At 38.7% G+C, this 26620-nt stretch overlaps 1 protein-coding gene across 1 annotated transcript in view; it reads left to right on the forward strand.

The window, feature by feature from the left end:
• atm (ATM serine/threonine kinase) overlaps positions 1 to 26620 on the forward strand; it is a 175588-nt gene that overhangs the window by 1921 nt on the left and 147047 nt on the right. The window contains exons 3-6 of the mRNA XM_028800178.2: positions 1042 to 1163; positions 21020 to 21165; positions 22226 to 22390; positions 22552 to 22717. Coding sequence (XP_028656011.1) covers positions 1042 to 1163; positions 21020 to 21165; positions 22226 to 22390; positions 22552 to 22717 — 599 coding nt within the window. The remainder of the gene's footprint in view (positions 1 to 1041; positions 1164 to 21019; positions 21166 to 22225; positions 22391 to 22551; positions 22718 to 26620) is intronic.

Genomic DNA, 26620 nt, shown 5'->3' on the forward strand with positions numbered 1-26620 from the left:
TGCATAATCATTTTGAAAGTATTTATTGGATAACTATTTGTATTTGCTACTCTCTTCATTTTTCTTCATAACCTCTACCATCAAGAAACAAGAGCATGTGTCTCTTTTTCTAGAGCAGTGGTTCCCAAAATTGGTCCTGGGGTCCCATGGGCTGCAGATTTTTGTTCCAACCAACTTCAGTTTTTAATTGAAATCCTAGCCTAATTAAGTGAGTTTTTATTTCCCAGTTTCTGTTTTTTCGGGTTAATGAAGAAATTAAGTAAGTGTGTTAATACATCTCATTAAAAATTAAGCAGTTATACGAGGATAATGTATTTTTTGTTTAAGTTCATCCTGATTTCCATTCCGCCTTTTCATTAGAAGGTGATAAGGGAGCAGCCAAAAGAAGAAGAAGATGTCTTATAATGTAAAAATCCATACTACTGTGCTTTTCTGAATGCAGAGTAAAAGAAGATAAAAAAGACCAGCTAATTAAATGAAATCAGTCATTATCAGTTATTATCACTTATTGTGAATCTGGTTGGAACAAAAACCTGCAGCCACAGGGGGTCCCCAGAACTGAGTTTGGGAATCACTGTTCTAGAGTGATTGTTGTTGTTGGTTGGCCAGAGTGAGGCAAGTTAATGAGCTCTGATTGGTCTTTCTTAGAACCAGTAATTTGTGGAGCTGAATTACTGTTTTTCTCAATAGCATTTTAACCACATTTGAATATTTGATATTGACAAGACCCTATTGTTTAAAATGTGCATCACCACAAAACACCTCTTTAAGGGCCATCTGTGCATGCTCCAGAAAACTGATTGTTGTATGTTGTGGCAGTAACAAAGAAGAACGTTTCACATTTTCCACAGAATAAATTGGAGATATTTTCTATTAATTTTGACTGAAGTATAACAAGAGTTGTAAAAATTAGGTGGGCAATATTTATAAATCTTTTTTTTTTTAACTTTAGTTAGCTAGTACTTGAAGTATACATGCTCATTTTTGGTCCTTACAAAAGATAGTAGTACTATTAACAAATTTACAACGTGAATTTTTCAGAAAGAAGTTGAAAAGTTTAAACGGCTAATTAATTCAGCAGACACAGTTGAACAGCTTGATCAAAATTCTGATTCGCGGCAGTCTAAACACTCTAAACAACTCAACTGGGATGCTGTGTTCAGGTATTTTTTACCTTTTGATATCACAATTTATGGATTCTGTATATTAATGAATTATTATAGTAATGTTCATTGAGAAAATATATAATTTCTGGGCTTGCTGAATTTCACCTCGAAAGCTTGCATATTGTAATGTTTTTAGTTAGCCAATAAAAAGGTGTCATTTTGCTTGACTTTTCACTACATTCATAATGGCTAACATGGTACAACACCCTAGTACTGCAGAGTAACTGAGAGGTAGAATTGTGTTTTAGAGTTTAGGTCCTGGGCCTTCCAAGTGATAGCTATACAAATGTAATTTTTATTGTGAATTGATTTGATTTTGATTATTTGTGTAGAATGTGTAAGAACAATTTATATAATCATCTAAAGAAGTAAGTATACCCCTTTTCAGTTCTATAGCTTTAGATATTTGGGACTTACCTAGACCATTGTTCTATTGCTTGCTCCAGTGTTGTTCAGAAATTAGTTGTCTTACAGGCAGCTTCACATTTTCCTATACAGTATTATGGATGAGGAGTTCAATACCAGTACATAAAATTGGTATGGTGTTATCTGTGGCAATGCAATGTTTTTGTTCAGTCTTTTTCTGGTAGTAGAATTATAAACTGCAATTTTACCCAGTTTGATTGAATCCTATAGGGACATTGATGTATTTTGTATTTCTTTGTGATTTCATAAAGCATAATCTTTTCTGATTGGGGTGAATTTGCTGAGACACCAACTTTGTGGATCATTGACAACTGTCTTGAATGCTCTCTATTTGTGATCAATTTCTCTTACTGCAGAATCATGGATATCAAATTGTTTGGAATTAGTCCTATAGCTCTAAAATCATTGCGGACATGTTTCATCATTGGCAGTGTGTTATTCCAGACCTGAGTGCTGTGTTCCAGACTGAACTGTCAAAAAGGTTGCTTTTATAAAGAGATGGTAGAACTTCGAGACTATCAACAAGTGTACTACAGTAGATCAGGAGCAATTAATAGAAATGGAAATGGTGAACAGGAAGTGGAGACAAGGAAAAATTTACTTTGTTGGCTTAAGCAGTGGTATAAACAATAAAAGGAAGTTGATTCAGTGATACAGAGTAGTGGAGAAACTCAAGTTCAAGTTCTGAAAGTTGCACAGTGCCTGAAATAAAAAAGAAGTGGTCAGGTATCAAAGTCACTGTGAAATGGTGAGTTGTAGCCCACCATCTCAGTGTCATATGGAAGCATATTAGGTTATGGAAAAATAAAATAGGGACACAGTGGGGAAAAAAAGGTTGAAATGTCCACTTTAATCTCCTAGTTTATTTTGTCATCAAAGTAGAATATTGTACACATAATCTTAAAATCAATGTTTAATTTATTAGAGTTTCTCAGATCCCATTGTAACTAAAGTAGCACATTAAACGCTTCGTATTCTATTGTTCTTCTATGTGCTCTGTGTGTGTGAATCAGCACATGCTTCTTAAACAGGCTTTCTTGTATGCCAACAGGACACAGAATACATTACATTCAAGATATTACAGCTCTCTGAACAATTTAAATACAAAGATATATTCTTGATATCATTTTCATGATGAAATGAATTAAAGCATCAATTAAACATGGGGGCACGGTGGCGCAGTGGTAGCGATGTGCTGGCACCCTGTCCAAAGATTGTTCCTGTGTCCCACAAGATGCTTGCTGGGATGTGCACGAGCCTTGATGAAATAATTTATTACAGCAGTACTGTCTCTTTCAAATGTATCAACCCACAATTCCTCTCCTTCCTTTTCTTTCTCCACGTAACCAATTGCCACAATAAGCTCTGTAATAAATGTCAATCCATCTGTAAGTTTAGAACGCTGATTCATCAAAACTCATTGCTACCACTGCACCACCGTGCCCACATATTTAATTATTAACATTGTACATTATTTAAATGAAGTTAAAAATTTATCTGTATAATGTAATATACATACTTTAATGCATTTTATCTTAATAATGATATCAAGAGCTCCAAGAAGATAGCTCTTGGAAATCTAAATAGACTTAGAAGCCAGTCATCGTCATCTGTAAATACAGTATGCACTCTCTTCTATTGAATTGAATTCCTTTATTGTTTTTGTATGGTACAATGAGAGTCAATATGCAAATCCTCCATAAACTTTTTCCTATAAAATAATAAGATAACAATAATAATAATACAATAAAAAAACAATGTAAAATATAAAATATGAAAGCATAAGTACAATATACATGTGCATATAGTGCATATATTGCAAATGGTTCATAAAGTGGCTCAGGTTGTGCAATATTAACAGCTGTAGTGCCAGTTTACAGTGAGGTTATTGAACTTATAAATACAAGCAGTTCTATCAGGAGCAATTGATATCCTGATTGTTTCCATTTATAGCTCTTGGGATGAAACTGTTTATGAACCTTGAAGTCCCTACAGGAAAGGCTCTGAAGTGTTTGCTGAATGGGTGAAGTTCATATAGACTGTGTGCATGGCTGAGGCAGCGTGTGCTATAAATTTTCTACAGCGCTAGAGACTGTATCCTTATAATCCTCTGTGCTCTCAACACAATCTGACATAGAGCTTTCTGATCAGCAGCTGTACAGCTGTGATTCCACACTTTGGGAAGTGTAGGGGGGCTGGCAGATGCGTATGTAAATGTAAATCATTTCAGAGTGTTTAAAGGGTGGGGGCCCTTTCAAAGTCCCTGGATGCAAATGTGGGGGACTCATTAAATTTAAACTGACACAGTAGGTCAGGGGGCTTTTCTAAGGATTTACAGTTATCCCCGTTTCTGAGTGATACGCATGGATCTTACGTGTCTTCTTGAAATGGAAGAGCAGGGGAAGGGTGCTCCTTTGGACTTTCGTGTACATTCATATAATGGTGTAACATTGATACATGGGTATATTGTATATGGTGGACAAATAAATCAGGGGCTTAGTGCTGTTGACATGTATTTTATTTGGGAAAAAGATCAAGGGCTTAAGTCTCTGAGCCCCGTAACCCTCTCCCAATTCCACTGCTTCAGCCAAGGCTTGTCTTGTATTGGAGGACTCCACTTGTACCTCTGCTTGTTTTTCCCTCACTAGGACTTTATCGTACGTTAACTAACCATTGAGTATCACATCTTTTCTGAGCTTTGCCATACTTTCTCCTTCCATTTAAGACCTCAAGATAAACACCAAATGTGATCACATCTCTTTTTTTCCTGTCCAAGATACCATCCCTTCTATTGTTATTCATTCACCCAATTGGTTAATAGTGCTTTTTGGTCTATCAGCCGCTTCTGCTCTGCAACTCATTTACATAAAGCATGTTGTTGGAGCAGCACAGACCATATATTTTAGCATAATATAAATAAATATCAACAAAAACCATGGGATTGCTGTTTTTCTTTATTTCTATAACGTCACCAAATTTCAATCAAATTATTCAAAGCATTTTTGAGATTTTGAAATATTTAGTTATTTCAATTGTGGGAGGTGTTTACCCCTAAATATTGATATATCGCAAATATTGATATACTGATCAAAATATTGTTTTCTTAGCGGATATCTACTGACCTTTTTTGTTGATGAGTGAGAGAGTGAGTCAGCCTTGTATTTTATATATGCAGTATGTACATACAGTTAGTTCCATAAATATTTGGACAGAGACAACTTTTTCTAATTTTGGTTCTGTACATTACCACAATGAATTTTAAATTAAACAACTCAGATGTAGTTGAAGTGCAGACTTTCAGCTTTAATTCAGTGGAGTGAACAAAATGATTGCATAAAAATGTGAGGCAACTAAAGCATTTTTTAACACAATCTCTTCATTTCAGGGGCTCAAAAGTAATTGGACAAATTAAAGAACTGGAAATAAAATGTTCATTTCTAATACTTGGTTGAAAACCCTTTGCTGGCAATGAGAGCCTGAAGTCTTGAACTCATGGACATCACCAGATGCTGGGTTTCCTCCTTTTTAATCCTCTGCCAGGCCTTTACTGCAGCGGCTTTCAGTTGCTGTTTGTTTGTGGGCCTTTCTGTCTGAAGTTTAGTCTTCAACAAGTGAAATGCATGCTCAATTGGGTTAAGATCAGGTGACTGTCTTGACCATTCAAGAATTTTCCACTACTTTGCTTTAATAAACTCCTGGGTTGCTGTGGCTGTATGTTTTGGGTCATTGTCCATCTGTATTATGAAATGCCGCCCAATCAATTTAACTTTATTTAGCTGAATTTGAGCAGACAGTATGTCTCTGAACACCTCAGAATTCATTCGGCTGCTTCTGTCCTGTGTCACATCATCATTAAATACTAGTGTCCCAGTGCCACTGGCATCCATGCACGCCCAAGCCATCACACTGCCTCCACTGTGTTTTACAGATGATGTGGTATGCTTTGGATAATGAGCTGTTCCACGCCTTCTCCATACTTTTTTCTTGCCATCATTCTGGTAGAGGTTGATCTTGGTTTCATCTGTCCAAAGAGTGTTTTTCCAGAACTGTGCTGGCTTTTTAAGATGTTCTTTAGCAAAGTCCAATCTAGCTTTTCTATTCTTGAGGCTTATGAGTGGCTTGAACCTTGCAGTGCACCCGCTGTATTTACTTTCATGCAGTGTTCTCTTTATGGTAGACTTGGATATCGATACGCCTACCCCCTGGAGAGTGTTGTTCACTTGTTTGGCTGTTGTGAAGGGGTTTCTCTTCACCATGGAAATGATTCTGCGATCGTCCACCACTGTTGTCTTCCGTGGACGTCCAGGTCTTTTTGCGTTGCTGAGTTCACCAGTGCTTTCTTTCTTTCTCAGAATGTACCAAACTAGATTTTCCATCCATCCATCCATTTTCCAACCCGCTGAATCCGAACACAGGGTCACGGGGGTCTGCTGGAGCCAATCCCAGCCAACACAGGGCACAAGGCAGGAAACAATCCCGGGCAGGGTGCCAACCCACCGCAGGACACACACAAACACACCCGCCCACCAAGCACACACTAGGGCCAATGTAGAATCGCCAATCCACCTAACCAGCATGTCTTTGGACTGTGGGAGGAAACCAGAGCGCCCGGAGGAAACCCACGCAGACACTGGGAGAACATGCAAACTCCACGCAGGGAGGACCCGGGAAGCGAACCCAGGTCTCCCACCTGCGAGGCAGCAGCGCTACCCACTGCGCCACCGTGCCGCCCCCAAACTAGATTTTGCCACTCGTAATATTGTAGCAATTTCTCTGATGGGTTTTTTTCTGTTTTTGCAGCTTAACGATGGCTTCTTTCACCTGCATGGAGAGCTCCTTTGACCGCATGTTGTCTGTTCACAGCAAAATCTTCCACATGCAAGCACCACACCTCAGATCAACTCCAGGCCTTTTATCTGCTTAATTGATAATGACATAACGACGGATTTGCCCACACCTGCCCATGAAAGCCTTTGAGTCATTTGTCCAATTACTTTTGAGCCCCTGAAATGAAGGGATTGTGTTAAAAAATGCTTTAGTTGCCTCACATTTTTACGCAATCATTTTGTTCACCCCACAGAATTAAAGCTGAAAGTCTGCACTTCAACTGCATCTGAGTTGTTTCATTTAAAATTCATTGTGGTAATGTATAGAACCAAAATTAGAAAAAAGTTGTCTCTGTCCAAATATTTATGGACCTAACTGTATATGCATCTTATTTAATGCAATAAACTAAGAGTATACAGTAATCAGGGGCAAGCAATATATTCGTGGATTTTTTGCATTTGAAGGGGTCCTGGGCAACTATCCCCCACAAATTGCAGGGAATAACCTATACACTCTGTGTGTGTGCGTGTATGTGTGTACGTGTGCGTGTATTATATATACAGTATATCATTTTTTTTTTTTTTTAGTGGTGTGATTTGGGAGGGACCTTTCAATTTAAAGATATAATGACTTTTGTCTGCTGATTTGATGTGAATTGCAATTTTTTTCACTGAAAAGAGAATTTCTCTCAAACCTCACATTTTCAAGTCATTGTGAATAATACAATTAAATATGTATTTTAAATTAATATGTTTTTATTAAGTTGACAAGTAAAATTGTATCCATAACAGTAGAAATGTATGGAATTAAGAAATTTCACACTGGCAGCACCATATCATGTGCATTGTTCCACAGGGTTGACACATTGGTAATCAGCCAGTGCTGTGGAAGATCAAAGCATTTCTGCTTTTTCTGCAAAGTTTGAATTCAGTGGGTGCTTTCTGGAAAAAAAACAGTGACATGTCTTATTCTTTCTAGGAGCAGTGCAACAGCTGATAGTTTGAGAGCACACTGTGCCACCAAGTTTAACGTGTATGCATCGCATTTAGCGTGAGGAAAGTCGACCACCTGAGCTGCAACATGCATATTTGCTATGTTGTTGCTGACTTGCACTGGCTCATTTTCTTCAATTTCCCTTTTCTCAGTGACATTATGAAGTAGCTTGGCCATGTTAGCCAAAGTATGATTTCAATGCTCAACTAATATTTGTAGGACATAAAAGGATAAGCACCAGTCTTCAGTTATATATGATAAGATATAAGACATTTTGTGGCTCTAGAAGTCCATTAATAACATGCCAGGGCAACTCTTTACAAGTAACTGTTTTAATTTCTATTTAGCCTCATTATGTATTTCAAAAGGGCGGCACGATGGTGTAAGGAGACCTGGGTTCGCTTCCCATGTCCTCCCTGCGTGGAGTTTGCATGTTCCCCTGTGTCTGCTGGGTTTCCTCCGGGTACTCTGGTTTCCTCCCACAGTCCAAAGACATGTAGGTTAGGTTCATTGGCGATTCTAAATTGTCTCTAGTGTGTGCATGTTGTGTGTGTGTGTGTGTGTGTGCGCGTGTATGTGCGTGTATGTGCATGCGTGCGTGCGTGCCCTGCAGTGGGCTGGCACCCTACCTGGGGTTTATTTCCTGCCTTGCGCCCTGTGTTGGCTGAGATTGGCTCCAGCAGACCCCCGTGACCCTGTTGTTAGGATATAGCGGGTTGGATAATGGATGGATGGATATATTTCAAGAACTGCTGTAGAGTATGAATCATGTTGCTGAATCCCACATTCTCAACTACAGTGTATGGACATTTGTATCCTTGCAAATAAAATATGCAATAAACTTTGTTATCCGTTTTGCCTTATCACACCTGCTGACAGATTTATTTAAAGTTGTATCCAGAATTTGCTGCTTACTTGGCACAGCTGAGTGCTTGGCACCATCAGAGTTTGTCTCCAGGTGGTGTTAAGTGAGATGTGCACTAATATTATAAGTATTAGTAGTAATACCACAATATTTGGCCACAGTCAACTCAAGTTCTCCGTTTATTTGTGAAATGCAAAGTTAGTCTAGGCTTTACATTTCAGTTGCGCTAGTGCGTCATAAATCTGATGAAACCATGATCAGTCATGTTCTCGTTTTGCAATGTTTTCAGGGCAGGTGTTCTGTCAGCAAATGTGTCTGTGTGAAGCAACCACAAATTAACATGATTTAAGCAGCATAATTTAAGTGTATGTACTATGCATTCTAATTACTAAACTACTTTAGTAAACTGTTACCATGGCAACAGCAAATGCCTGGTGGCATGCAATTCATATTTAAATAGTAATTAATTACATAGTATGGTTTATGTGTGGTTCCACACACATTTTGTTGATTAGAATGTCAGCATCTTTTTCATTTAAAAATTGATTTTTTAATCAGCCTGGTGAAACGATATTTGCCATACTTCAGAATTATGATTTGTAAATGAATTGATTATTTTCTCCCCATCCCTAATATATATGCAATTTTCTTTCTTCTTCTTCTTTCGGCTGCTCCTGTTCCTGTCCTGTGCATCTTGCTGTGTCACACCCATCACCTGCATGTCCTCTCCAGGAAACTTCTCTTAGGCCTTCCTCTTTTCCTCTTGCCTGGCAGCTCTTATCTTTAACATCCTTTTCTCAATATACCCAGCATCTCTCCTGTGTTGTCCTCATGTCCAAACCGACGCAATCTCGCCTCTCTGACTTTGTTTCCCAACCATCCAACCTGAGCCGACCCTCTAATGTACACATTTCCCAATGCAAATCTTTGCGTCTTTACTCTGCCACCTCCAGCTCTGTCTCCTGCTTTCTGGTCAGTGCCACCGTCTCCAACCCATATAACAAAGCTTGTCTCATTACCGTCCTGTAGATCCTCATCCTCACAGGTGATGCAGTGGTAGTGCTGCTGCTTTGCAGTGAGGAGACTGTGGAAGATTGTGGGTTATCTTCTTGGTTCCTCCCTATGTGGATAGTGCTTTGAGTACTGAGAAAAGCGCTATATAAATGTAATGAATTATTATTATTATTATTATTATTATTAGATCTTCCCTTTCACTCTTGCTGATAACCGTCTGTCACAATTTACTCCTGACACTTCTCCACCCATTCCACCCTGCCTGCACTCTCATTTTCACCTCTCTTCCTCAATCCCCATTATTCTGTACTGTTGATCCCAAATATTTAAACTCATCTACCTTCACCAACTCTACTCCCTGCATCCTCACCATTCCACTGACCTTCCTCTCATTCACACACATGTATTCTGTCTTGTTCCTACTGACCTTCATTCCTTTCCTCTCCAGAGGATATCTCCATCTCTCCAGGGTCTCCTCAACCTTCTCCCTACTCTCACTACAGACCACAATGTCATCAGCAAACATCATAGCCCAAGGGGACTCCTGTCTAATCTCATCTGTCAACCTGTCCCTTGTTCTTAAAAATCTGTACTAGTACACTTCTTCTCCACTCCTAAGGCATCCTCTCACTTTCCAAGATTCCATTAAACAATCTGGTTTAAAACTCCACTGCCATCTCTCCTAAACACCTCCATGCTTCCACAGGTATGTCATCTGGACCAACTGCCTTTCCGTTCTTCATCCTCTTCCTAGCTGTCCTTACTTCCTCCTTGCTAATCTGCTGTACTTCCTAATTCACTACCTCCACATCATCCAACCTTCTCTCTCTCTCATTCTCTTCATTCATCAGCCTCTCAAAGTACTCTTTCCATCTTCTCAACACACCCTCCTCGCTTGTGAGTATGTTTCCATTTTTATCCTTTATGACCTAACCTGCTGCACATCTTTCTCAGCTCGGTCCCTCTGTAAAGGCAATCAGTACAGGTCATTGTCTCCCTCCTTAGTGTCCAGCCTCTCATACAACTCATCATACGCCTTTTCTTTAGCCTTCGCCACCTCTCTCTTCACCTTGGGCCTTATCTCATTGAACTCTTGTCTACTTTCTGCATCTCTCTGACTATCCCACTTCTTCTTCTCCATCCTCTTCCTCTGTATACTCTCCTGTACTTCCCATTCCACCACCAGGTTTCCTTTTCCTCCTTCTTCTGTCTAGATGTCATGCCAAGCACCCTTCTGGCTGTCACCCTTATTACATTTGCTGTAGTTGCCCAACTGTCTGGTAACTCCTCATTGCCACCCAGTGCCTGTCTTACCTCCTCCCTAAACTCAACCTTGCAGTCTTCCTTTTTCAACTTCCACCATTTGATCCTTGGCTCTGCCCTCACTCTCCTCCTCTTCTTGATCTCCAGCGACATCCTACAGACCACCATCCTATGCTGTCTAACTACACGTTCCCATTCCACAGCTTTGCAGTCTTTAATCTCCTTCAGATTAACTCTTCTGCATAGAATATAATCTACCTGTGTGCATCTTCCTCCACTCTTGTACGTCACCCTATGTTCCTTCCTCTTCTAAAAATATGTATTCACCACAGCCATACTCATCCTTTTTGCAAAATCCACTATCATCTGACCTTCCTCATTCTTCTCCTTGACACCATACCTATCCCATCACCTCCTTGTCTCCTCTGTTTCCTTCACTAACATGTCCATTGAAATCCGCTCCAATCACCACTTTCTGTCCCTTGGGTACACTGTCCATCACTTCATCCAACTCACTCCAGAAATCTTCTTTCTCATCCATCACACATTCAACTTGCAGGGCATATGTACTAACAACATTCATCATTACACCTCCGATTTCCAGCTTCATATTCATTACTCTGACAACCTTTTCACTTCCAAAACACTCTTGACATACTATTCCTTTAGAATAACCTCTACCCCATTTCTCCTCCCATCCACACCATGATAGAACAATTTAAATCCACCTCTGATCCACCTGGCCTTACTAACCTTCCATTTAGTCTCTTGCACGTACAATATATCAACCTTCCTTCTCTCCATCCTTTCGGCTAACTCTCTCTCCTTACCAGTAATACAGCCGACATTAAAAGTTCCTACACTTAGTTCCACTCTCTTTATCTTCCTCCTCTCCTCTTTCCTCCGGACATGTCTCCCCCTTTTCTTCTCCTTCTTTGGCCAACAGTAGCCCAATTTCCCCCAGCACCCTGTTGACTAACAGTACTGGTGGCGGTCCTTGTTAATTCGGGACTCAACTGATCCAGTATGGAAATCTATATTGTTGTCCGCATGTAGATCTGGCAAAGTTTTACACTGGATGTCCTCCCTGACGTAACCCTACCCATTTATCCGGGCTTGGGACCGGCATGAAGAAACACACTGGTTTGTGCATTCCCTGTGGCTGGGTTTTTAGAATTTTCTCTCATTTCAGTTATAGCACTAGCATAATGTTCATTTATAAAATACTCATGTAATACTGTAAAATGAAATTCATTTATAAAATACTCATGTAATGAGTTCTTTGAAAAATTTGCAGCACTTGAAATAGGTTCAGTGTTTAGGTTACATTATATAATTTTTCATACAAATTCAGTTGTATGTTGTTTTGGTTATTGTACTTTTGTAATAACCCCCTGTCCAGAGTTACACTGTCATGTTTTTTTTTTCCTGTTTTAAATCATATAAATAATTAAAATTCAACTAGACAATAATAGTGGTCAGTTATGTTGTAGGATTTTTTTTCCTGCTTTAAACCATATAAATAATTAAAATTCAGCTAGACAATAATAGTGGTCAATTATGTTGTAGGATTACTGTTGAGCACATTCAAATATGTGTCACTGTTGGCTTAAGTTCTCTTGGTAAGTAAAGCTAAATTGTTATAACTAGCAACTAAACACAGTGACCAGGCACTTTTGTTTTGTTCTCCTGGCATTTGGCATGTTGAAATTTTGCATGAGAAATGAATGGCAACTGCCATAAGAAATATAGATTTATGGATGAAAAAAGTTATGTATGTTGGTTATACAAAGTGGATTTTCTTTTTAGCAAATGCTGATTTATTGTACAGACTTAGAATATAAGACATACTGCAAGAAGTTTGACAAATTAATATAGACCATTTAATCAATCAGGCTTGCTTAAATAGCTAATCGTTAAGTTGTCCCAATGTCACCTCCAAATACCTTTTCGATGTTTTATGCAACCTTATTAAGCAATGAGTGAGTGACCAAACACTTGTCATTGTAGTCAGTTGTTTTACTATAACATCTTACATGTATTGTATGTACTAATGGCTTACGGCTAAATAGAGTAGTACCGCAGGATGACCAGTTTTGTAATCTTCTATCTGTACCGTGTACTAATGATAACCTTTTCAAAACACCTACAGGAGTGAGGAGGCAGATCTGCCAAAGTACCGGATTGGCAAAATTCTGTCACTGAACATTATCAAGATAAAACAGCTCATAATGGACAATACAGAGAGAGCCACGTGCTGGTCTGAATCAATAGAGAAGCAATGGATTGGTAGTAGCACTGTATGATTTAGTAGTCACACAAAAGAAAGTCATTATGGGAATTGAGACATCTACACAGAAAATTGTAGGATTTGACTTATCACTTGTAGAGTGCTAAATTATGGCTGTATCATAATAAAGGATAATACCCATTGAAATATGAATTCTAAAGCCTGTTTAATCACAACTGTCAGTAAACTCAAGCATGCTGCAGAAGCATATCAATATTTATTTAAGATTTTAGGATATGTTTTCTTCAAGTATGATTTGAGTAGCCATTCAAAAGCAAAATAGCACATTGTATGTCTGAGATAATTTTTTAAAAATCTATCATTATTATTATTGTCAAAAATAACTGGTGTGGCTTTTAGAATGCGCCCTGCGGTGGGCCGGCGCCCTGACCGGGGTTTGTTTCCTGCCTTGTGCCCTGTGTTGGCTGGGATTGGCTCTAGCAGACCCCCGTGACCCTGTAGTTAGGATACAGTGGGTTGGATAATGGATGGATGGGACTTTTAGAATGGCATGTATCCAAATGGCTGTTTTAATGTCTGTGCTATTTCTTTCAGAATATTTATTTCACAATGGTTTTGTCTCCTGTCAATCAAGGCTAACAGGCTAAACCTGTTTCTATTAATTAATCATGTCTTGTTGAATACTTTTACCTGATTGCTGGCGGTAGACTACTAAAGATGTTTAACATTACTTTTCTTACGTTCAAACTGACAAACATTGAGACAGTGAGAGTTCCAAAAGTCAGTTTTGATTATGAAATATAGAGAGGAGGTTTAACACTAGAATTACCAGAGCCTACGAAAAAACTCGTAGATCTGGCCCACCTTAAATCGCTTCTTAAATCCATTCACACCTCTTTGCCAGTGTCTTTTGTCATCTAAATGTGCTGATATACACAAGCTGCAAGCAGCCGGCTATTCCATCCCCCCACCGACTTAGAACGTGCACGAACTTCTCCCAGCTCATGCCTTGATTGATTATCTGGGAGTGAAGTGGAGTTTTAGAGTGGAAATAATAGATTGTTATTTGGAACACACGCATTTCATGTATGTTCAGTTTCTACAGTAATCTGTGTAAACACATTGTTAAAACAGTAACTTTTTCAAATTTTAGTAATAAATGTTACAAAATGCAGGCATAAACTATAAAATGAGTGAAGCCTGAAGCCCAAAGATCAAATAAACGCTTTCACAAAAGGTTCAAGAATGAAATGACAGCTTCCGTGGTGTACCGGTAAGATTTGCTGACTCAGAGCGTAAGAGAGGAAGGAAAGGCACTATATGATAGGCAGACAGGGAAGCTGCTATATAATAATAAAATTACTGTTATTACTATATAGATAGACAGGGAGTTCAGGCAGGCAGGCAAGCAGAGTGGCGAAAATTAAAAAGAAAAAAGAAAAAAAAAACATTTTCTCCCCAATGGGGATTCGAACTCTGGTCTCTGAGGCATGGTAAGCCTGTTACGCTCTGAGTCAGCAAATCTTACCGGAACGCCATAGAAGCTGTCATTTCATTCTTGAACCTTTTGTGAAAGTGTTTATTTGATCTTTGGGCTTCAGGCTTCACACATTTTATAGTTTATGCCTACATTTTGTAACAGTTATTACTAAAATATGAAAAAGTTACTGTTTTAACATTGTATTTACACAGATTACTATAACGATCAAAATAACAAATAACGATCTATTATTTCCACTCTAAAACTCCACTTCACTCCCAGATAATCAATCAAGGCATGAGCTGGGAGAAGTTCGTGCACTTTCTAAGTCGGTTGGGGGATGGAATAGCCGGCTGCTTGCAGCTTGTGTATATCGGCACATTTAGATGACAAAAGACACTGGCGGAGAGGTGCGAATGGATTTAAGAAGTGATTTAAGGTGGGCCGGATCTACGAGTTTTTTTCGTAGGCTCTGGTAATTCTAGTGTTAATATGTCAATGTCAATTTATTTATAGACCACATTTACAGCAACATCAGTAATGCTGCAGACAGAGTGCTTTAGAATAAAATATACAATAAACAAAATAAATAGAATAATATACACTAAAAACACAATACAGACCAGCAGTAAATTGAAACAAGCAAATGACTGTAAGGAAGGAACCAACAGTATCATTGAAGGTCATGGAAAGCTAGAGAGTAGAAATGCGTCTTCCACCTCATTTTAAACAGTTCAATGGAAGGTAATTCCTTAAAGTAATTAGGCAATGAATTCCACAGAAAGGGCAAAGTCCTCTTCCCCTTAGTTTTGCACTTAAATACGAGGGACGACAAGAGACAACTGACCAGTAGATCTAAGCTCTCTGGATGGCTGGTGTATAACACACAGTTCAGATAAGTAAGTGGGAGTATACCCAGTGTGGCAGGAGGCTGGGGGCCAGACCCAGCTGGGATGCCTGGAAGGATCGGGAGGCGATCTATACGTCCCCAGGGCTGCGAGGAGGCAACCACCCTGGAAAGCAAGGGGACCACGGGGAAGTAGCAGGGAGGCTCAAACCTGTGGGGGCCCGTGGCTACTGCCAGGGGGCGCCCCAAGCCTCATAAAGCCTGGGAGATCTGCGCTTCCACCACACCTGGGAAGGTGGAGGAAGGACCTTCCAGCGACGCCCGAAGTGCTTCCGGGTGCTTGTGTGGCACTTCCGCCACACCAGGAAGTGCCGCTGGAAGAACGTCAGTGAGCACCTGGAGCATGTCCGGGTGACTATAAAGGGGGCTGCCTTCCTACAGCCAAGGAGCGAGAGTCAGGAGCTGGAGGTGGACGAAGCTCCAGCGACAGAAGGAAGAAAGGCGGCCCACGGACGTTTGAAAGGCCAGTGTTTAGGGGTGTTTAGTGCGGGAGCACTGTGTGCTGTATTGGGACTTTGCTTTGAATAAACGTGGGTGTTTTGTACTTACTGGTGTCTGTCTGATGGTGTTCAGGCGACCTGTCACACCATATATTGATTTAAAAACCAGCAGCAAAATTTTAAATCAGTTCTGAAACTAACAGGTAACCAGTGTTAAAGAGGCCTAAATTGGAGACAGAATCAAACTTTCTTGCCCCGACTAAAAAATGGGCAGCAGCATTCTGGACCAACTGCAACCTGCGTATAAGGGATTTGGTGATTCCAGAATACAATGGGTTGCAGTAATCAAGCCAAGAAAAGATGAAAGCAACTTTTTCCAAGATCCCTAGGAGATGAAAAAGGGCTTAACACTGGTTAAAAGACGAAACTGGAAAAAGCAACTCTTGACCATAGAATTTATCTGTTTCTCAAAAAAGAATTTACTATAAAAAAATAACCCAAGATTCCAAACATGGGGTTTCCAAAAGTCTGCATAAGAGCCAAGAAGTTCATAACTAGTTTGAGTTTTGGCAGGAGGACCAGCTATCAGCACTTCTGTTTTATTTTGATTAAAATAGAGAAAATTGTCAGCCATCCAGGATCTTAGTTCTACAGGACAATTGAGCTACCGATTTATTGCACAATCAAACACAGGAATATAGACTTGCATGTCATCAGCATAACAATTAAAAGAAATGTTAAACTTCCTAAAAATAGTTACTATAGGATGAACATAAATTGAAAATAAAATAGGACCCAAAATGGATCTCTGAGGGACACCATATTTAACAGGAGCAGTAGACGAAAAGAGGAATTGAAAGTCACTGAAATGCGTCTTTCAGTAAGATATGACCTGAACCAGTTAAGAGCAGCCCCGTTAAGCTCCACCAGATGCTCAAGCCACAACAGCAAGATCTCATGGTCAGTAGTATCACAAGGCTAAGGAAAGGTCAAGGAGGGAAAGGACTGCTGCCCCACCTGAGTTGGTAATAAGAGAGATGTCATTAAATACTTTCGAGAGGTCAGTCTTGACACCCTGAAAACACCTAAAGCCAAATGGATAGATCTCAAATAAATTACTGGAGTTAAGATGATCAACGAATTGATTATAAATAAATCTAATATTTCAGCCAAAAATAGCTAATTTTTGCCCGATTATCCCAATTGCTAACACACCAGCATCAAATTCTGCCTTTTTAAGACAGGGTCACGTCACTGCATGTTTAAAAAATGAAGGCACAACATACTAAGGCTCTTTGTTTATGGCTGTTATTTGGGCCACTGTCTTGGCAAGGACTTGCTGAACAGACTGTCAGTATTAGAATTTAAACAAGGTGGGTGTGTAGATGCTTCCCTTTATAGGGTTCACCTAATGCAGGATTTTGTTGCTCAGATGAAAGAGCTTTTGATCTTGCTGTTATCACTGTCCCAATATTGTAGCTGTATCAAGAAATGGATGAATTTAATTAAGCAATAAGAAACTGAAACTGGGCGGCACGGTGGTGCAGTGGTAGCGCTGCTGCCTTGCAGTTAGGAGACCTGGGTTTGCTTCCCGGGTCCTCCCTGCATGGAGTTTGCATGTTCTCCCTGTGTCTTCGTGGGTTTCCTCTCACAGTCCAAAGACATGCAGGTTAGGTGGATTGGTGATTCTAAATTGGCTTTAGTGTGTGTGTGTGTGTGTGTGTGTGTTCTGCGGTGGGTTGGCGCCCTGCCCGGGATTAGTTCCTGCCTTGTGCACTGTGTTGGCTGGGATTTGCTCCAGCAGATCCCCGTGACCCTGTGTTTGGATCCAGCGGGTTGGAAAATGGATGGATGGATAAACTGAAACTTTAAAAGCCTATTGACTAAGTTACTTTTCCTCATTGTTAGAGTCCATGGTAAACGCCTTATAAAACAACAAACATGCACCAAGGACCAGAAACAGCTGATCTCTGTCTACCCCCCCCCCCACCTAAACACGATAAAGCCAGTATCTCTAATTGCCCATGCTCACTGTCACTTGCTCTCTCATACTCCAAGACAAAACAAGTAAAAACTATAATTCCTTCTTGCGGCTGCTATTTATTCTTTATAGAAAAGTCTCCACCTCTCTTGTTGAATGTTCTAGAGCAGCGGTTCTCAACCTGTGGGTCGCGACCCCTTTGGGGGTCGAACGACCCTGTCACAGGGGTTGCAAAAGACCATCAGAAAACACATATTTCCGATGGTCTTGGGAACCGAGACACCACTCCTCTATCCGTCTCTCTCTGTGTGTCTCTCTCTAGCGCACTCCTGTGTGTGTGCCTCTCTGTAGCGCGCACCTGTGTGTGTGTGCCTCTCTCTAGCACGCGCCTGTGTGAGTGTGCCTCTCTCTTGCGCGCCTGTGTGTGCGTATGCGCCTGTCTCTCGTGACAATGGATCGTGTAGAGAAGAACATTAAGAAAAGAAAATATAGTGAGGATTTTTTACAGTATGGTTTTACCTCAATAATTACAGCAGGAATTGAGAAACCGCAATGTGTTATTTGTTGTGAAGTTCTATCAGCCGAATCTATGAAGCCGAACAAACTAAGACGCCATTTTGATAGCAAGCATCCGAGCTTTGCTGGCAAGGATACCAACTATTTTAGAAGCAAAGCTGATGGACTCAAGAAAGCCAGACTTGACACTGGTGGTAAGTACCACAAACAAAACGTAGCAGCCGTTGAAGCTTCATATTTGGTGGCACTCAGAATCGCCAGAGCTATGAAACCTCACACCATTGCTGAGGATTTACTGTTGCCAGCGGCCAAAGACATTGTTCGAGTTATGATCGGAGACGAATTTGTTACGAAATTGAGTGCAATGTCCTTATCTAACGACACTGTCCGCAGAAGAATAGATGACATGTCTGCTGATATTCTTGATCAGGTAATCCAGGAAATTAAATCTGCTCCACTTCCAATATTTAGCATCCAGCTTGATGAATCTACAGACGTTGCAAACTGTTCACAGTTACTGGTTTACATGAGGTATATTAGTGATGGCGACTTTAAAGATGAGTTTCTTTTTTGCAAACCTCTTGAAACGACAACTACTGCACGTGATGTATTTGACACAGTTGGTTAATTTCTGAAAGAGCATAAGATCTCTTGGGAAAAGGTTTGTGGTGTTTGCACAGATGGTGCTCCAGCTATGCTAGGATGTCGATCTGGATTTCAACGTTTGGTACTGAATGAGTCACCAAAAGTCATCGGAACTCACTGTATGATTCATCGGCAAATATTAGCAACGAAGACGCTGCCACAAGAGTTACAAGAAGTAATGAAAAACGTCATAAGTTCTATCAATTTTGTAAAGGCGTGCACTTTAAACAGTCGACTGTTTTCGCAGCTGTGCAACGAGTTGGATGCGCCGAACAATGCTCTGCTATTTCACACTGAAGTGAGATGGTTGTCGAGAGGAAAAGTTTAAAACGTGTTTTTGAGCTTCGTGATGAACTCAAAACGTTTTTTAATCAGAAAGCAAGACCGCAGTTCGAGGCACTTTTCAGCGATAAAAGTGAACTGCAGAAAATAGCTTACTTGGTTGACATCTTTGCCATCTTGAATGAGTTAAATTTATCACTGCAAGGACCAAATGCAACATGCCTCGATTTGTCTGAAAAGATCTGATCATTCCAAATGAAACTTCAGCTTTGGCAAAAAAAATTGGATGAAAATAAAATTTACATGTTGCCTACCTTATCTGCTTTCTTTGAGGAACATGACATTGAACCAGACAAAAGGATTACGATAATAATTTCTGTGAAAGAACACTTGAACATGCTTGCAGACGAAATTTCATCTTACTTTCCAAATTTACCTGACACCTCATTTGCACTTGCCAGAAGCCCATTCACAGTCAAAGTTGAAGATGTTCCTGAGACAGCACAAGAGGAGTTCATTGAACTTATTAACAGAGATGCAGCGAGAACTGATTTCTCTACAATGCCAGTTACAAAATTCTGGATCAAGTGTTTGCAGTCATATCCTGTTTTGTCTGAGACTGTGTTGCGCCTTCTTCTTCCATTTCCAACTACATATCTTTGTGAAACGGGGTTTTCCAGCTTGTTGGTTATCAAGTCTAAATACAGAAGTAGACTTGTTGTGGAAGATGATCTTCGTTGTGCTCTTGCAAAGACTGCCCCGAGAATTTCTGATCTGGTGAGAAAGAAGCAATCTCAACCTTCACACTGACGTTGGCTTTTTACGCATACTGTTGCAAAATGTAGCAATGTAGTTTACTGTTGTTATATTAAGACTGTTACCCATGCTACACCATGCTTCAAGACAAAATTTCATTTATTTGTAATTAGAAATAAATATTTCACAATATATAATTACATATTGTTTTTGTGATTAATCACTATGCTTTAATGATGTTCAATTTGTGAATGAAAATACATCCTGCATATCAGATATTTACATTACGATTCATAACAGTAGCAAAATTACAGTTGTGAAGTAGCAACAAGAATAATTTTATGGTTGGGGGTCACCACAACATGACGAAGTGTATTAAAGGGTCGCGGCATTAGGAAGGTTGAGAACCACTGTTCTAGAGGCTCATGGAATGCAGGGCTCCCTGTCCCACAACACTTGTTTCTTAAGCACAGTCTAGAAGCATATCACCAATGGAATTTCCAGCTACAGAAATTCAACATTAATGCATGTCTATGTGAATTCTTCATGTGAACGTTCTGTGCAGATGCAGTGCTTAGCCAGTCTTCTTTATCAGTGTCAACATTTTGAAGAGTAATTATCTGAACATTTCCAATATATCACCAGTATTTGTCTCAAAATGAAGTATCCCAACTCTTAGCTGCCTTCACATCTTTTCCAGTTGAAATGCAAATAGCGCTAACAGTCTTTAGTATCATTACACCTACAATTGGGCAAATGTAATTGAGAAAGAAGTATTCTTTGTCTTGATTGACAAGTAATGAAGCTGTCATGAAAATGCATTTTGAAGTAAATTGTGCCAGCATAAAGGAAGAACTAATTGGACATACCAAATGGACTGATATAAGTTATAAAAGCTATGTGTTTTTTTTTTTTGAAAAAACTAAACACATTTTATTCAAACAAAGACATAGCAAATACAGAAATACATACTGGAGAAAACCCATCAAACGCAACACGTTTTTTATTTTTTACTTCATTAAATATTTGTCAGATGTCTTTCCCAGATGTGACTTGGTATACATACAAGTTTTTATATATAGAATGTTTTGTCATTTTAAGCACAGGCAGTCTAAGTGACTTGCTGAAGGTACAACAGTGAACACTGAGATGTTATATTCTGTTAATGAATGAAATTTCTTTATTTTTACTTTTTCATGTGACCCAGGGTCCTTCAGCGGTACATCCAGAAAGAAACAGAATGCATTCAGTCAGGAAAAGCAAATGTTTCTGCCACAACCCAAGCCAACAGGCAGAAGAAGATGCAGGAAATCAGCAGTCTGGTTAAATATTTTATTAGATGCGCAAACAAGAGTAAGTTTTTTCGATTTTGTCATTATGATTTATATGTAAAACACTCTCAACAATGACATGAAAAGAAAGGGAAAGAAGTATATCACAAATCATTCAAAATTGAAGCTGGTTACTTTTATAAAAGTCAATAAAATCCTCATACCTACCAAGCTCTTTTGTAGGTACTGACTATTTCTTAATAAGTCTGTTGGGAAAGTTTTTTGTAAACCTAATGTGGATGAGGTTCTGCCCAAGATCCATAGCATCTGTAACTTAAACAATTAAACAGTCAGCAACGCCATACGTAACTTTTTTATGATGTATGTATGAAAAAATTCCAACAAAAGTAGTTTTTGCATGTAAAAAATCTTTTGCTATGACAATTTTATTTCACAATATATTTTACATTTAACCATCCAAATGTGACACATTAGAACAGTTTTGAAGAAAACAGGCCATTCAGCTCAATATAGCTTGCAACATAATTTAAAATTTATCAGATCGAGTTTCAAAGGTGCCTAAAGTACTACTAACTACCATACATGGTAATTTAATCCACAGGTCCGTGGTTCTCTGGGTGAGGAAAACTTTCTAATATTTGTGTTAAGAGCAAATTTAAAACATCTTCAGCTGTGCTTTGTATTTTTGTTGCAGAACTAATAAAAAAAGAACAGTGAGAATCCACCATAATAATTCATTTCAGAAATTTTAAAACTTTAGTCATGTATTTTCCAAAACTACATTAGTTAAAACTGAAAAAAATGCGGCCTTAGTGTATTCTAATGGGTCATACCTCACAGTTCTGAAAACAGTCCAGTTACTTTTCTCTGCATTTTAGTGCTGCTGCATCTGTTTGTAATACAGAAACCAGGACTGCATACAGTATTCCATGTGACGTCTTATTAGTATATTACGTACTGTATATATATTTATTAGCTTTTTTAATAGTTTGTATATCACATGATCACCATAGATTGAGCCAGTTGTGTATTGTCTTAAAATTAAAAAAATAATGTGATTAATTTTCAGTGCATTATACTCCTGATTATATGTGTTTAATAATTTATTGCTTCTGTTAAAGGGGGTCCCCGGCTTAAATGTGCAGAACTGCTAAGTCACGTGATGAATATTCTACAGAATTCATATACCTGTAGTGCCTATGGTGCAGACTATAGCAGCATTTTGTTAAAGGATATTTTATCTGTCAGGAAATACTGGTGTGAAATTAATCAAAAGCAGTGGGCAGGTATGTGCTTTCCTTGCCAGTGTTATTTATGTTTATATTTTGTTTAGTTTTTTTACAGTAATGTAATAAATTATGAAGTACTATTGATTTTTTTTTTTTGCACTATTGAATTTTATGAAATTTCTTTTTAAAAGGCTATTGGGTGTATTTTTTCCCCCTAGATCTGCTAGAACTATACTGTAAATTGTATCGGAAAAGTTGCAAGGATATTGATCGGGTTCTGCTGGCCAGAATAATCTTCACTTTAGTGAGAGGATGTTGTTTACAGACAGAAGGAGTGACTCATAGTCTTTTTAACTTTTTTTCAAAATCATTACCAGAGGCAAGGTATGTACATAATCTGTGTAAACATTCAAATACACTGAATTTTAAAAAAATAACATTTATGTGAAGACCATTTTTGTTTTTGAAATTCTGAAATTTCTGTGTTTTATTGTGAAACCTGTAAGACTTTTTAGTCTCTTTGTCAATAACACTAACCCTGATCTTATAGCTCAGGTATGTTACATTTTAAGATTACCTAGATTAAAAAGAGTCAAACATTGGTAACAAAATGAAAAAAAAGGTTTATATATAGTATAAAAATATCATTACTTATTTATTTTCAAATACACATCTTTAAATCAATAAAATTATTTTGTAATCAATGTTCAGCAGATTCTGAAAGTTAAGGTACTATTTACAAGACTGTTTGGAACTGGATTAGTTGTGATTTTATTAATAAAATGCAATTTGCAGAATTATGTCTAAGATATTATTGAGAATATAGGTAATTGTATATTAAGTAGCCAAGGTATTTTACAATTAAAACTCTAATTGCTTTCACTTTAAAGTCAGAATCAGCCAAGGAATCACATTACTCAACCTCTCTGTGAAAATTCTTTAGTTGAACCTCAGACATGGGAGGGACAAAGCAGATTCTTTCCTCTCTCTGAAACAATGAATCTGCTGGTTCACACCATTTGGTTCTCTGTATTTGCAAAGTGAGATGTATGTTTGTATACTTGGCATTACAAGAGTCCATTTAAAGCAAGTTTAGGACATCTTGTCACACTTGTGTTCCTATTTTCCTAATTGGCAGGCAGTGTGGCGCAGTGGTTAAGGTTTTGGACTTCAAATCTTGTGGTTGTGTGTTCAAATCCTGCCACTGACACTGCGTGGCCCTGAACAAGTCATTTCAACTGCCTGTGCTTAATTTGGAAAAAGAAACTGTATTATCGTGGTATATCCCTCTACTTACCCTTTTCCTAGGGGTAAGTGTACTCATCAGATTCGATAGCGGGTTGGTCTACTGTTGCATCTTAAGATTAACACACGCATACATAGCTATACGCATACACACAGAAACTCAACAGTGCCCTATGAGTGACACACACACAGCTGGTTAATCTCTAGCACTTTAAACCACACAAGTGCCTTAGGAATAACACAACTTGTCACTCTCTCAGCCCTTACAGAGACTTACAGTACTTATTATTGGCACGAACAACATACAGTGTTTTAAAGATATCTCAGACCTAAATATTACTTTTGGTCTCCAAGAATAGATTTAAACATACAGAGGCTCAGCATCCTTAAGTACAGGCTATTTATCAGCCATGAGTGCCTTACTTTATGTACTGCTCCTTACTTTTGGGTGGAACTCTCACCCGCAGCCTTAATAAACCTTGCAGCACAGAGGTAATGGCAAATCTCCACCTACACCAGGTGCTCAAAGAAATCTACCTTATTACTTCAATCACTCTAGACATTAAGACAAAGCATAGAAAGTTAAAAGCAGCATGGTATTTATTACAGTAATAATAATACCAGTAGAACAAGAAATAATAGAAAATAGGACTGATAGTAAAGTCTGGATATATATAGTCTTTAGAAAAAAGCTTATGAAAAGTAAAGATGACAAGGATATTCATGAGATGCTTTTCTGATGATTAGATGGAAACAGAAGTACGTTGCTGGCGCCCTCTTTTGACGTTGCTCTGTTCCCTTCTCCTGACGTCTTTGTCCCTTCTTCTTCCTCCCTCCCTCCTACAGTATGTCGCTCTTCATACGATGCATATTTATTATAAAGTTCTACTGGGGGGTTTTGCAAGATGTGATTGTTAGATATTCTGATTGGCTGGCTGTCAATATGATGAATGAATTCACTATCCGTTTTCCCAAGCAATAAAACTTTTTTTTGATGTTCCTTAGTACCTACTGGCATGTCTTCCCTTCCCAGGCTCTAAACCCATTTAGCAACTTATTGTCCCAGATGTCCATCATTTCTCAGGTTGTAAAGTAATTGATAGCCTGAGGCATTGTCATGGCTTCCTCTTTTGCTTGAACAGCTGTTTTAAAAGTTAGGCACAATTGGGAAGAAGATATGCTTTGATGTGTCCAGTGTTTAAATTCATCTGTTGTCTTGTCTTGAAGAAAATATAATGAAATTGTAAACCAAAATGTACAGATTTTGTATCCCACAACAGAAACAAAATGTAACTAATTGTTCATGTATTTTTTGGTGTGCTTGGTCTCAAAGTGACAGTTCAAGTTGTAGTTCTTTAAAAAATACTTAGGAGTCCAGGATTTGTTGAATGATCTGTTTTCTGTATAAACTTTTCATTTTTTTACCGCTTATTTTTGCTGAGCCTTGGCACAAAATGCAGACCTAATGCAGATTAACAACAGGTAACGTCTTCCTTTATTCAATAAAACATGAACAATCTCTGCATCACCCCATTCTCTGATGCAATCTCCCACAGTTTCCCTCTTTTATATCCCGTCCTTTCTGATGTAGTTTCCCGGAATTACCCATACATATCAATTTTGATCTGCATCTGTATGGTCACATCTAAATGTGATCCAGATTGACACACCAAGTCAAGTACTTGCCGTCTGCACCTTCCACAGGCCACACAGAACCAGACCATGGGCCGCATTCGGCCAAAAGGCAGGACAATGCCGAGGTCTGGGGTAAAATCTAACAAATTTCCAGGATCAGCTAACATTTGTTCTTGAGTGGTTAAGAAAGTTAGTGAGTACAAATTTTTCAAAGTTCTCTGCACACTGGGGAAATTCCTAAAGACTGGAGGCTAGTAAATATCATCCTGTTGTATAACAAGGTTAATCAAGCTGATTCAAGTAAGTACAGGCTAGTAAGCTTAATGTAGATCACATGTAATTTAAGGGAAGCAGTTATTTAGGAAACGATTTGGCAGCACATCTAGAACAGGCGTATCAGCAAATATTCAACATGTGTTTGGGCATATAAGGTCATGCTTCAGTAATGTGCTACAATTCATTGACGATGCAACAAAAGCATTAAATAAGAGAGATGCTTGCACCACACGAAAGGTTAGTTAATGGTGAGGAAATTTTTGTCAGAATTAGGTGATGTTAAATGTGGTGTCCCTCAGGAGCAGTACTGAGGCTTCTGCTGTTTTTAATATACATAATTGATCTGGACAAGAACATAATCAATAAGCTGTTTCAGTTTGTAGATGGTATCAAACTAGGCAGAACACCAGATAATGTAGAATAAGCTAAATTGTTACAGAGGCACTTGGATAGCATATAGCCTCAGGCAGATTTGTGGTAGATCAAACTTAATGAAAGTAAATGTAAGACATTACACATAGGAAGTAGAAATGTTACATTTAAATACACAATGGGAGGTCTGAAACTTTAAAATATAACTTATGGGAATGATCTATGAGTCACGCTGAACTCATCACTATCTACATCCAGACAGTGTACAGGAGTGATCAAGAAGGCTAATAGGATGTAAGAGTAAATATCATGTGTGGACTGCAAGTCAAGGGAGGTGATGCTTAAGATTTATAATATGCTAGAGAGGCTTCACCTGGGGTACTGTGTACCATTTTAGTGTCTATATTACAAAAAAAAGGCGATAGTACTGTTAGAAAAAGTATGGAGATTAGCAGCTAGGTTGATTCTGGGACTAAGAAGTATGAGCCATGAGCGGAGATTGAAAGAGTTGAATCTTTTCATCTTACACAAATGTAGGTTAAGAGGTGACATAACTTAAGTGTTTAAAAGAATGAAAGGAATTAGCATAGTGGATCTCAGTGGTTATTTTGTAATATATTCCACAAGAGGAACACTGGAACACACTTGTAAAAGGCAGGTTTCATACATAGGTTTGAAAGTTTTTCTTTATGAAAGAACCATAGACACATGGAATACATTACTAAGATGTTGTGTTGAGGAGTAGGACTTTACGGACCT

Source organism: Erpetoichthys calabaricus, chromosome 4 (genome assembly GCF_900747795.2).
Source record: "Erpetoichthys calabaricus chromosome 4, fErpCal1.3, whole genome shotgun sequence".
NCBI classification, from domain to species: domain Eukaryota; kingdom Metazoa; phylum Chordata; class Cladistia; order Polypteriformes; family Polypteridae; genus Erpetoichthys; species Erpetoichthys calabaricus.